Here is a 15,506-nt window from a genome sequence, read left to right on the forward strand (position 1 = left end):
AGAGTCCTTTAGGTGCCTTTTGGCAAACTCCAAGCGGGCTGTCATGTGCATTTTACTGAGGAGTGGCTTCCGTCTGGCCACTCTACCATAAAGGCCTGATTGGTGGAGTGCTGCAGAGATGGTTGTCCTCCTGGAAGGTTCTCCCATCTCCACAGAGGAACTCTGGAGCTCTGCCAGAGTGACCATCGGGTTCTTGGTCGCCTTCCTGACCAAGGTCCTTCTCCCCCAATTGCTCAGTTTGCCCGGGCGGCCAGCTCTAGGAAGAGTCTTGGTGGTTCCAAACTTCTTCCATTTAAGAATTATGGAGGCCACGGTGTTCTTGGGGACCTTCAATGCTGCAGACATTTTTTGGTACCCTTCCCCAGATCTGTGCCTCAACACAATCCTGTCTCGGAGCTCTACGGACAATTCCTTCGACTTCATGGCTTGGTTTTTGCTCTGACATGCACTGTCAACTGTGGGACCTTATCTAGACAGGTGTGTGCCTTTCCAAATCATGTCCAATCAACTGACTTTACCACAGGTGGACTCCAATCCAGTTGTAGAAACATCTCAAGGATGATCAATGGAAACAGGATGCACCTGAGATCAATTTCGAGTGTCATAGCAAAGGGTCTGAATACCTATGTAAATAAGGTATTTCCGTTTTTATTTGTAATACATGTGCACAAAACAAAACATGTTTTCGCCTTTTCATTATGGGGTAGTGTGTGTAGATTGAGAATTATTTATTTTTTAAATCAATTTTAGAATAAGGCTGTAGCGTAACAAAATGTGGAAAAGTCAAGGGGTCTGAATACTTTCCGAATGCATTTTTTTGTACTGACATTCTTGCACTGGCTCTATGCACACTCACTGGACTCTACCCACAAACTCACGCATACTACACTGACACTCACACACACACACACACACACACATATTGACGCCACACACACACACACACGCTGCTGCTACTCTGTTTATTATCTATCCTGATTGCCTAGTCACTTTTATCCCTACCTACATGTACATATTACCTCAACTACCTCGTACCCCTGCACATTGGCTCAGTACTGGTACTTCTTGTATATAGCCTCGTTATTGTTATTTGTGTTACAATTTCCTTTTTTTGGCCATTTCCTTTAATTTTTTACTCTGCATTGTTAGGAAAAGGCTTGTACATTTCACATTTACATTTTAGTCATTTAGCAGACGCTCTTATCCTGAGCGACTTACAGTTAGTGAGTGCATACATTATTTTTTTATTTTTCATACTGGCCCCCCGTGGGAATTGAACCCACAACCCTGGCGTTGCAAACGCCATGCTCTACCAACTGAGCTACATCCCTGCCGGCCATTCCCTCCCCTACCCTGGACGACGCTGGGCTAATTGTGTGCCGCCCCATGGGTCTCCCGGTCTCGGCCGGCTACGACAGAGCCTGGATTCCAACCAGGATCTCTAGAGGCACAGCTAGCACTGCAATGCAGTGCCTTAGACCACTGCGCCACTCGGGAGGTTGTAAGTAAGCATTTCACAGTAAAGTCTACACCTATTGTATTTGGCACGTGACAAATAACATTTGATTTGAATGACAGTTTCATATTTAGGGGAGCAGAGAAAGATGAGCAATACTGAAAGTATTAATGAGAGAATGAGTGAATACAGTACCAGAGTGTGTGAGTGGTGGAGAGAGAATGAGTGAATACAGTACCAGAGTGTGTGAGTGGTGGAGAGAGAATGAGTGAATACAGTACCAGAGTGTGTGAGTGGTGGAGAGAGAATGAGTGAATACAGTACCAGAGTGTGTGAGTGGTGGAGAGAGAATGAGTGAATACAGTACCAGAGTGTGTGAGTGGTGGAGAGAGAATGAGTGAATACAGTACCAGAGTGTGTGAGTGGTGGAGAGAGAATGAGTGAATACAGTACCAGAGTGTGTGAGTGGTGGAGAGAGAATGAGTGAATACAGTACCAGAGTGTGTGAGTGGTGGAGAGAGAATGAGTGAATACAGTACCAGAGTGTGTGAGTGGTGGAGAGAGAATGAGTGAATACAGTACCAGAGTGTGTGAGTGGTGGAGAGAGAATGAAAGAAGGCGAATGAGTAGTAGAGAGACACACAAACTGAGAACTGAATACTGAAACCCTTAGTTATATGGCAGTTTAAAAGTTAATACAGGGCAGTATAAGATTTGCAAAACTTCCGTTCGTGAGAGAATGAATGAATACTGTACATACTGAGTGAAGGAGTGATAGAGAGAAAGACTGAAAGACAGACAAATCATTTGTAGTAGAGAAAGTTGAAATTTGAACACTGAATAAACTGGTTCTGTGTGACCTGGTTTATGGGACAATAGAAACGGAATGAGATTTAATCTAGAATATATTTGAAATAGATTATATTTCTATGCTCTGTACCTCCAGGAACCTCCTCCATAAAGATCTTGATGAAGCCGTCCTGACTCAGAGAGCCCAGGTACTGAACGATGTTCCTGTGCTTCAGCCTCTTGTGCAGAGCCATCTCCTCATGCAGAGGCTGGGAGTAACTGAGATTCACAGAGATGGTGAGAAAACCAACCAGATTAGCATAGCATTACCAAATGGGACAGTGTACATCTGCCGTTATAACAACATTGCTACAAAACATAAATGATGTTAGCGCTAGCTGTGCTGTCATTGAAAAACAACATAAAAGTCACACACTCTAATCTTGCAGTTGTGCTGACATTGACATGGTGTAGCTGTGACCATACTGTATGAATTTGATGAGAGCTTTACAAGCACCCGTCATATGCTGCTTTGGTCTATGTGGCCATTAGTTCCATAGAGGAACTAAGTACTAACATTTCCTCGTAAACAAGGAATGGAAAAATCAAAATAGACATCCATCTCTTCAGGGAGTAGATTCCAGTGTAGAGCTATGGGGACACTGGACACATTTTTTTCCTCCACAGAGAACCATTACACATTTGGCATGCTGAGGAAAACATCTGTGCATTCATCACTTATCGTTTCACTCACAATTGTATAATATATTATACGTATTAGGCTAAAATAATAATTCGGATTTACGGTATAATGTGCGAAGAAATGTAGCCTGGTCACAGATCTGTTTGTGCTGTCGTGTCAACAACTATGGTCATTGTTTGACAATACAGCAAAAACAGATCTGGGACCAGTCAAAAACAAATGTGTTTTCCATACGTGCTGTCTTTCTCTGGGATCTCCTTAATGGCGATGCGGACTTGGTTGCTCAGGTCCCTCCCAGCATACACCACGCCATAGGTTCCTTTACCCAGAACCACCTTCTCTCCATTTTCGCTGGTCTCATAGATAAACTGCAGGAGATAAGGGAGAAGGTTTCATTCAACAGGAAGGTAGGTGTGAAACTAAATGTGTGTGTGTGTGTCATTGAAAATGTGTTTTAGAGAGTGTGTGGGTTAGAAATATTGCAAGGAATGTCACAAGCAACCACAACAGAAAAGGTTGAGTGAGAGCGCAAAGCGATGGAACAATGTTCATTTAGAGACCTTCTGCTGCTCTGAACTAAAGTGAACTGAAATACTATTTGAAGTTATTTCAAATAGTATTTGAACCCAGGTCTGCTGGAATGAGTCCAATGTTCTGTGAATACCAGGAACTTAACACACACAAAAATAAGGGGTCGGGAATACGGTAAACATAGCACTACTTGGCAACGGTTAAGGGAAACATTTCACCTTTTGACCCCATCATGACAGGGCTTGTTTGTGTACTGGTAGGGTAGAAGGGGGGTCAAAAATAGAAAAGCAGCCTCGAGAGGGAGGATTCTAGGATTCTACGGCCCTCTCTCAATTTGTCTCTCCGCAATTCCTTGAATCCTTTCTCCTCACCTCCTTTTCAACCATATTGGAGGAGAAGGTCCAATGTCTCTCCCCTCGAACCCTGCTTTCCAATGCGTTTTCAGAAGGAGGCAAGAAGAGAGGAAATCGAAGAAAGATGAATTGAGAAAGAGCCTAGCTGACCTCCAGTAATCCTCCAGTGAGCTCGCTGGGGTACTCCACTGGGGCTTCTGCCTGGCTTAGGAGAGAGTTGACCAGCTCACAGAACCTGATGGAGCAATAGCACACACAAGAAACTAAATCATATAGAAAAACTGTTCAAATACATGTGAGTCATATATTCATGGACGTCACAGGAAAATCAGAGATAAATCTGCTGAAACACACACAATCAAATTCAGTACACAGCACTGTTATCAATCTTATAGGTCATGACGTATTAAAGGTGACCTTTTGATTGCCAGTTATTTGCCTTTCACTGATTCCGCAAATACTACTATGAAAACCACTTCCTATTTCCTTCCTTCTCAGAAAGTCTTGGAATTGACTGTATCCCAATACACAACACCTACCTAATAATGTACTGTATTAGCACACAATTTAAAATACACACACCTATTAATCCTCACAGAAAGGGGAGAGTGAAGCAGGCTCTATTTTCACTACGCCAGAGTAAAATAAACATTAACAGAGTTGTCATGTCAACACAATCCAATAATGTGATAATGGTTGAATGAACAGGCCCAATCTGTATGTTTTATGTGAAGAATGTGGGGAATGAATCAATGGTTGATATGGTTGGTTGTTACACCCCTTCCTGCTAGACAGCTGGGCTAAAGGGTGTGTGTGTGTGTATGTGCAAGTGTGTGTGACTCACCCTTTACAGTGCAACTCGCTGGGAAAGCAGAGTTGGAAGTCATCTGAGTTCTCCAGGACATACAGGAAGCAGCTACGCTCGTCAAACTTTGAAACACTGAACAGGTCAAAAGGTTAAAGAGGGGGATTAGGAACTACACAACACTTCAAAGCTGACAGCGGCATCACAATGAAATAACAACAAGTATACTCAAAATACCAATGCAGGCAAACAAAGTTAAGGGAATATGAATAAAGACAAGAAAAGCCCATAATAACACATTCAATATGGGGCTCTCCAATTCAGAGAAGAACGTTTTCTTTCTATCTCGTGTAGTATACGTTTGAAGCCACCAGGTGATAGTGTTGCAAATATAAACTGAAAGGAAAGAAATCTACCTATTGCCCTGGAGGCAGTTCGGTAGGCAAAACAAGGGTAAAGTACACAGTGATATTGATCCACAGCCAAATAGACACTGACACACACATCCAGTCACAGTCTTTGAAAACAGCACAGACAAAAACGCCCTGATGGCCAGTGGCCAAGTCCACCAGACAGTTAAAGTGTATAGACTCAGTAGACCTCAAGCTGCATTCAAATACTATTTGAAATCCTTTCAAATCCTTTAGCTGGGCTTGATTGAGCTTGCCTGGCACAATGGAACCAATAGAGTAGTCGCAAACCTGCAAACTCCGCCCATCTGGAAGTCCAGGGAGGCTAAAGCAAACGCTGAAAGATTTCAAATAGTATTTGAACTTAGGTCTGTTAGACTAGCCCTGGTGATGTGTATGGGCTGCAGGCCTGAACACGACACGCACCACAGGGCCTGGAACTTAGCCTAGGAATGTTAGCACACTCTGTACTGTCTGTTACCGTACCTCACTCCCCGGATTTGCGAGGCTGGGAAAGTCCACTGGGCTTTCTGGCCTTTCTATGGAAGGGAAGACATGGCAGACTGTTCAAAATGCTCACTCAACAGTCTAAACACACACACACACACACAAAGTATGCACGCGCCTGCACACACACGCGGGCGCACACGTACCCTCATCAGGCGATGAGGCATATCTTCTTTCCCCTCACCGACGTGGTGCTGTTATGAAAACACTCCACGCCTATTCTGGTTAAATACACCATTCTGTCTCACACCATTCCTGTATAACCACTTTCAATGTCTTGATAGGTTGAAAACTGTAGACCTGTACAGTTAACTCAGCAGTTAAATATCTAGGGGGTCTGTTTAGCTGTTCCCAGATCTGCTTGTGCTGTATAGCCAATTCTTATGGTCATTGTCATGCCAAACATGGTCTGTACCTTTAGGGGTGTGATGTGGTTGAGCTGAACCGTGCAGCTGTCATCCTCCTCACTCACACACACTATGGTGGGCTGGAACACTTTGGTCGGCTCCAGGATCAGAACCTGAGGAACGGCAATGGTTAATGGTGATAACAGTTCTTGGCATTAAAAGGTTACTTTTCCAAATACTTTTGCTGCAGAAAGGTACTGTACATTGTTAATGTGACAAACTCTCCCGGAAGGGTGACGCCAAGTGCCAACTTCATTAGCAATTATCTAACCATGTAATGTAAAATAGGCCCCTGACGGTGCAGTTAAATCCATGTTAAAGCAAATGTTTTTTACTGCACTGCATTTGAATGCCCAGAACTGTTATATACTAGACAGAGAGAATCTATTGAGGTCTCACAAAGCAATGTGGGTTTGAGGAACTGGGAGTACTGGGAGTGGTGGAGTCTGACAGAGTGTCTTAGCAACATGCTGCTATGCTCTAACTAAATAAAGCTGAATGTACTGGGAGCTGTGGTGAGGTCTTACTGGGCAGCGGTCAGTGGAAACAGTGGGCTTGCAGGCTTGCAGCATCAGCTCCATCCAGAAGTCCACAGTCTCCTGTTTAGCAGGTTTCACCTCTGGGGGCTTGGTGAACTGACGGTACAAGATGAACGTCTCCATGATCGAGCCCACATACCTCAAAAGAAAGATACAAATAAGTATTTGAATATCAAAATAAAAGTTCAAAACATTGACCTTAAAGAGGCCATACCAAATTTTGCTTAGGGGAAAGGGGTCCTCTAAATGGACAGTATATTTAACATTAAAGGTCCCGCATAGTCAAAATCAAGTTTTTCATCAAATGGATGAAACCAGATCAAAGTAGGATGACCAAAGTATGAAAAATGGCTGTTGCTGGTACATTGATCAAGTCTGATCATAAAGTTACTGGTCCCCTCCCCGTGTCAAAAACTTGAATTCAGATGGCGGGATTATTTAGGAACGTGTGACATCACATAAAGCCCTCATTTTAATACACCAATGGTAACGTCTTATTCTCTTACCTAATTTAAATAAGTACCGCCTCGTAACCATCAGCACAGAAGGTGTGTTCGCAGAGGGGTGTGGTTTACATAGCTAGCTAGTCTACTGTTGCCAAAATTCGACTGCAGGGTGACATCAAATAACAGGTTTCTCCTATCAATCAATCAATCAAATGTATTTATAAAGCCCTTTTTACATCAGCAGATGTCACAAAGTGCTATACAGAAACCCAGCCTAAAACCCCAAACAGCAAGCAATGCAGATGTAGAAGCACGGTGGCTAGGAAAAACTCCCTAGAAATGCAGAAACCTAGGAAGAAACCTAGAGAGGAACCAGGCTCTGAGGGGTGGCCAGTCCCCTTCTGGCTGTGCCGGGTGGAGATTATAACAGTACATGGCCATTAAGGCCAGATTTTTCTCCAAGATGTTCCAACCGTTCATAGATGGCCAGCAGGGTCAAATAATAATCACAGTGGTTGTAGAGGTTGCAACAGGTCAGTACATCAGGAGTAAATGTCACTTGGCTTTTCATAGCCGGGCAATTAGAGGTTGAAATAGCAGGTGCGGTAGAGAGAGAGAGTTGAAAACTGCAGGTCTGGGACAAGGTAGCACGACCGGTGAACAGGTCAGGGTTCCATAGCCGCAGGCAGAAGAGTTGAAACTGGAACAGCAGCACAACCAGGTGTACTGGGGACAGCAAGGAGTCATCAGGCCAGGTAGTCCTGAGGCAAGGTCCTAGGACTCAGGTCCTCCGGGAGGGGAGGGAGAGAGGAAGACATTCATCTATGGCAAAGATACTTATAGGTTTCCCCTTTCATCTGTGTCTGGTGTTCGCTAGTTACTGGCTAGCTAGTTCTTCAGCCAGCATGGAACAAAAGGGGGGGAAGGGTCGTTCAAAACTCAGACACAGTTGTCACATCAACATATCTGTCAGTGCTGCTGCAAACTGCAACAGAAGAGACATGCCAAATGGGAGATCTTGACATCATTGATAGTCATGGTTTATGAACATGGTCTGGCAGTCAACTTAAATATTTTATGAGGCGTACCCAGACCTCACCCTGTCCAGTTTCAACTGAAATTGTCCAAGATGAACTAGCTAGCTAACTTCATGATCTCACTGCACAATGGCTCATTATGTCCAAGTTGTTTGACAAAAGTATTTCAAAGAACTGTCAGTCAAGGTGAGCTCCCCGCCCACTCAGCCTGTCTTTTCAGCCTTACTGATAGTTAGACATGAGAGAAAATTCTCAAATTCTGACCATTTCTAAATCGGTAAAAATATAAAAGTATATTTTACATGGTAATCTAGATGCCTGTGCAGGCCCTTTAACAGGATATTTTGAAATGTGCTCTCTCATCCTGGTTTCTAATCAGATCAATCTCAAAAACAAGGTTCATATAAACATCAGTGTTAATGAAGAATCTGTTAGAATAAGCTCATATATTTCACATCAAGAATGCCTGCTACTGTTAGCCTAGTCCCAGATCTGTTTGTGCCGTCTTGAATGTTTGTAGTGACAATGACCATAGGATTTGACAAGATGAACTGTGACTCCTCTCACCACATGGGTGCATTGAGCCGGTAGAGTTTTTCTGAAGCCTCGATGACCTTCCTGTGTTCGTTGGCCAGGATGCTGGCTCCCAGGTAGAAGCCTACGTCCCAGTAGGTCTGCATCTTCTCCAAGCTGCCCTTCCTCCCCAGCAGGCTGCTCAGGGTCACGCCTGGATACACACAACAAACACACACACAGATGGGCGCAGACAGACAGACAGACACAGGTTAGATAGCGAGAATATTATTATTATATTTATATTTTCAGGCTAACAGTATGGCATCGAAATGTAACAAAAGAAAAAGAGACATGGCATGGCACAGAAGCCCAAATAGAATAACAGTGGCTTGTATTGATAAATAATGTAGGGGTGTAATTATTTAGTGTCCTTATGCAGGCTGTTAGTAATGATAATAGTGGTTGGCAGGGAGTACAACTACACCAACGATTAGCCCACACTCACTGCGGTTGATCACAGGCATAGATAAAAACATAAGGCAATTGTAGTTTATTTAAGCAATTAAACAAACACAGCAGTTCCCTTTGACAGGCCACTGATTCAGGGCAGTGGAGTGTCGGTGAGAACAAGGTACCTATTTTGCGCAGCTCGATGGAGGTGTCAAATTTGTGGCCGGCAGCCATCAAGAGGACAACGTTGTTGATGCCGGAGTGAAGGGTTGGCTCTGTCTCGAAGGCTTTGCCGTACCTGGGGGAGAATCCATGAATGGAGATTAAAATTGATTAATTAATGAATACGTATTGCTGCCTAGTCAATGAGCTGACCTAAGCAATGATTTGTTTAATAACAGTGTATCATATAGTATCAGGTGTGTCAGTTGTCATAAGCCTGACACCAGGTGTCATGACTGTTTATGCAATCTGCTATGTCTTTATTCTAACAGTATTATGTAGCCTTTATGACAGAGGATTCAAGTAAAGTGTAACTGAAAGGATGGAGGGAACTCAAAGGGATAACATAACATAGACTGGTGTAGAGCCCTAGTAAGGAGGACTTGACTGGAGTGAGTGAAGGGATGCTGTGCGTACGGTGTGCATATTAGGACGACTGACATGTCCGAGTGCCTTTTACACCAACTCCTTGTGACTCTAAGGCTGTACTAATATGGACACCGGATTGGTGTGTCTCACCAGTAGCAGGCCTGGTCTCGACTGCGATGGTCTTTAAAGCCAGAGCTCATGAACATGTCTTTGTAGATACGGCCACAGAGGCAGTGCACGTCCGACGCCACCCTGCCACCTGACTCCACAATGGGCAGAATCACTTCCAGGGCCTTGGCACGGTCACCTGGACGATTCCTCCTGGAGGTCAAAGATTAGGAAACATTATGACAGATGGAATCCTGAGAATGAACAGCCTGTGTTGTGCTGCAAGTTAAAGTGTTGTGTGACAACTAGTACAATTCTTGAAGAAAATCTGTGTGCTTGCTTCAGCCGTCTAAAATAATAAAGATAGGGAAAAACAGTAGTGTGCTTTCAGCAAGCCCACTAATTAAGTGTTAAAATGGGGGTTGCTTTAACCCATTTAGTGTTGTATACACATTATTTCCTTCTATGATATAATGTGAAAGACTATTGGTCAAACAGAATATGTGCGCAATACACAAGTGGAGCAACAATGGTACCTGTTTAAAGCAAAAATGTAGTGAAATTTGATATTCTGCTGGGCTGCCACCAAGCACATGGGCAAGTTGTTCAGGGTCTCTACCAGTTTGATAATGGCATCGTAGTCCTGAAGTCAGAAAGAGGACTGGATTACAGACAACCCTTTATCAACATTATAATAACATCTCTGATTTCAATGCATTATAAATTAGGGATGGCTGCACACACCTTTAACATTTTTTAATAGACATTCCCTCAAATTGATTTAATTTAACCCCTGCAGTACTTGTAATACATGCATGTAGGGTTGGGCGATGTCAACCTTTGTTCTATCGTGATTAAGTAGCCATTAAAAATTGTGATATAAAATTAATAACTCCCCTATTGGCCAACCCAAATATATATATATATTTTTAAAGTTTTTTTTATTTTTATTAAGAATAATAAATTACATTCTAAAAAGGGTTATGGGTTATAAAAAGGGTTATGGGTTGTACGCAACTCTGCTGTCCCCAGAACTGGATAATTATTCAATGATTTGCATTTTTGCCTAATCTTCCTCTCTTATTAGGCCTAGGCTTCTATACATTGTAAGTAGGTTCTATACATTGCTAATAATAGGCTATTGAAATAGGCCTACTCTACACATTATTTATTTCATAAGCTTTGCTCAGCTGTAAGTTTCCTTTTGACTTCTCATTAGATTTTTCCATCAGAATATTGTTTGCTCAATTTCACTTCTTCTTGCCTGTAATATTTGCCATTCAAAATAAATCTGTTATAGAAAATCACCTATACACTGACTTTCACAATTGTTCCCATTTGAAAGCTGTTACTTTAGGACATTAAAACACTTTATTAGAATGGCCTACTTGGGAAATATTCTTTATAACTTTAACTTGTCTTAATGCTTTTGATAGGCTATTTTAATTAGTAGGATTTGGCCTTTGGCCATTTGGTTCGCAACGGCAAGTAGGAGGGATGAATCATTTACTTTAGACTAAGCTTTGCTCAACTGTAAGGTTTTTCAAACTACTCATTCTATTTCTCTATCTTGCTATTGTTTGTTCTACCTCTCATTATTACCGTAGGCCTATCTTGTTTTAAGGTTCTTCAAAAACAACTGTCTGAGAACTCCGTTAAATATATGTATTGTTTGATCATGAAGTAGTGCGGCGAGAGGAGGTGGGAGAAAGCCAGCATGCATAAAACTGAACTCATATTCTTATCAAATAGAGAGAAAATATTAAATTAGGCTTTTAAAATAATTAGACAATGGATTGTCCGCTATTTAAAAAATGTATAGGCTTCGGCTATATGTCCAGATCATCCGACATTGAGAGAGAAAAATATATATGTTTTCTGACAGGACATTTTGCGCTGCTTTGGTGAAAATCTTAGCTCTGTCTACATTGTTCTTTTGCATTCTGTAAATTGTTTATAACATATTTATTGAAATAGGCCACTTGGCATGGCCCTGCTGTGGGCTGCCCGGTCAGCTCTTACTGCGTAGTGCCAATCAAGTTGAAATAGGCTATACATTGTCCATCACATCACGATGTCATCACCATCGACGATGGCTGTCAATCACCTTCGATATCCGATACTATAGTAATATCTAAGTAAACTGCAGAGTTGGGCCAATTTTCACAACAACTAAAAGTATGAGGCACGAGGCTAAACTTCTCAGCTGTTTTGGTCCCGCAGCTATTACATTGCAGCAGTTACTCTGTATGAGTTAACTGTCTTGCATCACGCTTATCTGCAATATGTGTGATTCATTCTGCTGCTTGTGGAAACGTCATATCGCCAATTCTCCGTTTAAAACAGGCACCACAGAAGCATTCCAGTCATAAAAGTGAGCCCATGCTAAAAAGTCTACTGCCCAAACACAACAGCCAGCATAACATAAACAAGGGCAGTCTTGACCCTGGCAAACACAGTACCACTGAGCCCTGGGTCGTGTTCATTAGGCACCAAATGGTAGGGACTACCTGGACTTGTCCGATAAGAAGCACTCGTTTTCATTTTCCATTACACAACACTTTGCTACAGTGTAACCTAATGAACATGACCCATGTCCCTTGTCTCCCTCCCATAGCTAAGCCCACCTGGACGTCCCGGTACGACAGCAGTAGGTTCATGATGATGTCTGGGCTGAGCAGCTCCACCGTGTCCAGGCGCTTCTGGATGCGGCCCAGCTCCTGACTCAACTCCTGGCCACTGAAGCGCTCCCGGGCTGTGCGGATCTCATGCCGGATGGACTCCCGGAAGTACTCACTAATTAAAAAGAGTCAGTTGTACCCTTAAGCAAGGCACTTAACCCCTGAAACTGCTCTTGATCCAGGGGCATATATTGTATATTGCACAAATCACTGATAATAGCTCATGTCTAACTGAAAGACATTTGCAGTTGGGCAGTCTAGGCATTTCCAAGCTTAACCTTGTAGTTTATTTGCTGCTATTTCTCCCACCCAACCAAGCTACCGAACCAAGCAATTTGGTAGAGTAAAACTAAGTGAAAGACACAATGAGGGAGTCATAATGGAATAATTAGACATGCAGCGTGGGTAGCATGACATGCTGACCTGGCGTGAACGTGCACATTGTCCAGCAGTTGGATGAGCCTCTCTACCAGTGGGGTGAGGAGGGGTTCCAGTTGGAAGCTTGGTTGCATCAGTTCTTTGATGCCGCTTAAGAGCGTTGCGTCGCAGGCAAACACCTTGCCCTGTGGCAACACTACATATGGGATGAACGTGTAGCTCCCACACTGCTCCTGAGGGAAGAGACACACATATGGGTATTAACATACAAGCTCTCACAAACAAGTGTTACTTACACTACCGTTCAAAAGTTTGGGGTCACTTAGAAATGTCCTTGTTTTCAAAAGAAATGCTATTTTTTTGTCCATTAAAATAACATCAAATTGATCAGAAATACTGTGGACATTGTTAATGTTGTAAATGGCTATTGTAGCTGGAAACGGCAGATGTTTTATGGAATATCTACATAGGCGTACAGAGGCCCATTATCAGCAACCAACAGTCCTGTGTTCTAATGGCACGTTGTGTTTGCTAATCCAAGTTTATCATTTTAAAAGGCTAACTGATCATTAGAAAACCCTTTTTCAATTATGTTAGCACAGCTGAAAAATGTTGTGCTGATTAAAGCAGCAATAAAACTGGCCTTCTTGAGACTAGTATCTGGAGCATCAGCAATTGTGGGTTCGATTACAGGCTCAAAATGGCCAGAAACAAATAACTTTCTTCTGAAACTCGTCGGTCTATTCTTGTTCTGAGAAATGAAGGCTATTCCATGCGAGAAATTGCCAAGAAACTAAAGATCTCGTACAACGCTGTGTACTACTCCCTTCACAGAACAGCCCATCTTAATCTTTTATTTTTATTGGGCAGTCTGAGATATGGCTTTTTCTTTGCAACTCTGTCTAGAAGGTCAGCATCCCGGAGTCGCCTTTTCACTGTTGACGTTGAGACTGGTGTTTTGCGGGTACTATTTAATGAAGCTGCCAGTTGAGGACATGTGAGGCGTCTGTTTCTTGAACTAGACACTAATGTATTTGTCTTCTTGCTCAGTTGTGCACCGGTGCCTCCCACTCCTCTTTCTATTCTGGTTAGAGACAGTTTGCACTGTTCTGTGAAGGGAGTAGTACACAGCGTTGTACGAGATCTTCAGTTTCTTGGCAATTCTCGATTGGAATAGCCTTCATTTCTCAGAACAAGAATAGACTGACGAGTTTCAGAAGAAAGTTATTTGTTTCTGGCCATTTTGAGCCTGTAATCGAATGGTAGTGTATACGCAGCATACATAAACATATTATGACCAAACCCAAGCACAGTATTAGCAAACAGAAACATACAATATTAACTTTGGTACCACTGTATTAACATTTGTTAAAATATTGTGAAATGTTTTTGCTTAATCACATCTCTGCAAAAGCTTTATAAATACAAATGAGGTTATGAGCACTGCTTAATAACGGCTCTGCTCTAAACACACATACCTACTAAACACACAGATCCACATGATAGGCCTAAAGAAATCCATTGACCTATAAACCCATAAAAGACTGCAATTCAACCTTTGTTCAACAATACAGAGAAAACAGCCCTAGGATCAACTCATATCAGAGAAATCAGGTCTAAAAATATAACACAAATATTTATTTAAAAAAGTACAGCAGTAGTTATTGGCAATATTATGCAACTGGTGGTGGGATTGTTGTGGCAATGGAGGGGACATCTTTATACCCTAAAATGAGTTTACAACCCAATTTTCCCCAAAAGTGAGCTGGCAAAAGGTCCACTTGGTCCCTTCATCAATAATATAATAATTGTAAGCTCTCATGATGCCCTGGGTGTACCTTGAGTGCTTGCAGGTCACTGTCCTGCTTGTAACAATATAGGATGATGTTATTGGTCATGCTGAAGCTCTCTCTCATGCCCAGGTGATAGAAGAGGGACTGCTGGCAGCAAGTGTCACTCATTTCCACCACTGCCACATCTGTCAAAAGAAAAGGCTCAAATTGGGTGTCGAAATTCGAAAACACCCATGCAGCGCAGGTACGCACTTAAAATAACTGTGTGTGCAGAACACACACACTAACTTTTTGGCCAACAACAATTTAGAAGAATAAGGTAGTGTGGTGTGGCCAATGCCTTGCTGACAGTCGACATGACTATACTTGCCTGCATTGTAGAAGATATCAAGAATGTCAGTAGTACCAAGCAATATCCTCTCGAAAGGAATGGTTTTGAACACCGCGTGTGTGTCCGCGCAGGCTTCTTTCAGACACTTCAGTGACAAGTTCTCTTCTGTCTGTGGCAGGGATGCATCTTCAATAACAATGTATGCAACAGCCACAGCCCTAGTCCGGCTCCGGGGTGAAATAATGTGCTTATTTGAGGTGCTGAGTTCAATAGCCAAAGGGTCCTGCCATAAACTTCCAGCTGATACCCAAACAGGATCCTTTCTCTTGACCTCGTGCAGGCGTAGGCTCATACGCCTGCGTTCGGTGGTATACATTTCCCCAAATATTCAAGAACGCATATTCCAGTGTTAAATACTTTTCATCGTCAGTGCAGCTCTGGAACTGTAAATTCCCCAAGTGCGTCTCGTCTCGCCCCAGTCTCCAGTTACATTCCGCGAACTGTTGCCTACACGCCTTTAACCCCTCCCATATTACCGGCTGCAATTCGCGATTTCGTTTTGCAAGGCCCGGTACCCCGGGTCAGCGTAGTATGTACATTTTAGACCATTCCATTGGCCCTTAACTGAAACCTCTACTCACCAAGGGCACCGGGCCATGCAAAACGAACTCGCCC

General features: G+C 42.8%; 1 protein-coding gene across 2 annotated transcripts in view; it reads right to left on the reverse strand.

Annotated features, from left to right (window-relative positions):
- Positions 1-15,307, reverse strand: part of LOC121586874 (mitogen-activated protein kinase kinase kinase 5-like) — a 28,385-nt gene extending 13,078 nt beyond the window's left edge. For both annotated transcript variants that reach the window (XM_045226461.1, XM_041903890.2), the window contains exons 1-15: positions 14,871-15,307; positions 14,546-14,685; positions 12,753-12,940; positions 12,276-12,444; positions 10,185-10,291; positions 9,691-9,861; positions 9,135-9,247; positions 8,551-8,710; positions 6,489-6,639; positions 5,970-6,074; positions 5,534-5,586; positions 4,677-4,772; positions 3,983-4,067; positions 3,183-3,316; positions 2,397-2,524 (exon numbers count right to left, since the gene is read on the reverse strand). In XM_045226461.1, coding sequence (XP_045082396.1) covers positions 2,397-2,524; positions 3,183-3,316; positions 3,983-4,067; positions 4,677-4,772; positions 5,534-5,586; positions 5,970-6,074; positions 6,489-6,639; positions 8,551-8,710; positions 9,135-9,247; positions 9,691-9,861; positions 10,185-10,291; positions 12,276-12,444; positions 12,753-12,940; positions 14,546-14,685; positions 14,871-15,207 — 2,137 coding nt within the window. In that variant the 5' untranslated portion in view covers positions 15,208-15,307. The remainder of the gene's footprint in view (positions 1-2,396; positions 2,525-3,182; positions 3,317-3,982; positions 4,068-4,676; positions 4,773-5,533; positions 5,587-5,969; positions 6,075-6,488; positions 6,640-8,550; positions 8,711-9,134; positions 9,248-9,690; positions 9,862-10,184; positions 10,292-12,275; positions 12,445-12,752; positions 12,941-14,545; positions 14,686-14,870) is intronic.
- Between the last annotated feature and the right edge of the window lie 199 nt (positions 15,308-15,506).

The sequence above is a fragment of the Coregonus clupeaformis genome, chromosome 17 (assembly GCF_020615455.1).
Source record: "Coregonus clupeaformis isolate EN_2021a chromosome 17, ASM2061545v1, whole genome shotgun sequence".
Taxonomy (NCBI): Eukaryota; Metazoa; Chordata; class Actinopteri; order Salmoniformes; family Salmonidae; genus Coregonus; species Coregonus clupeaformis.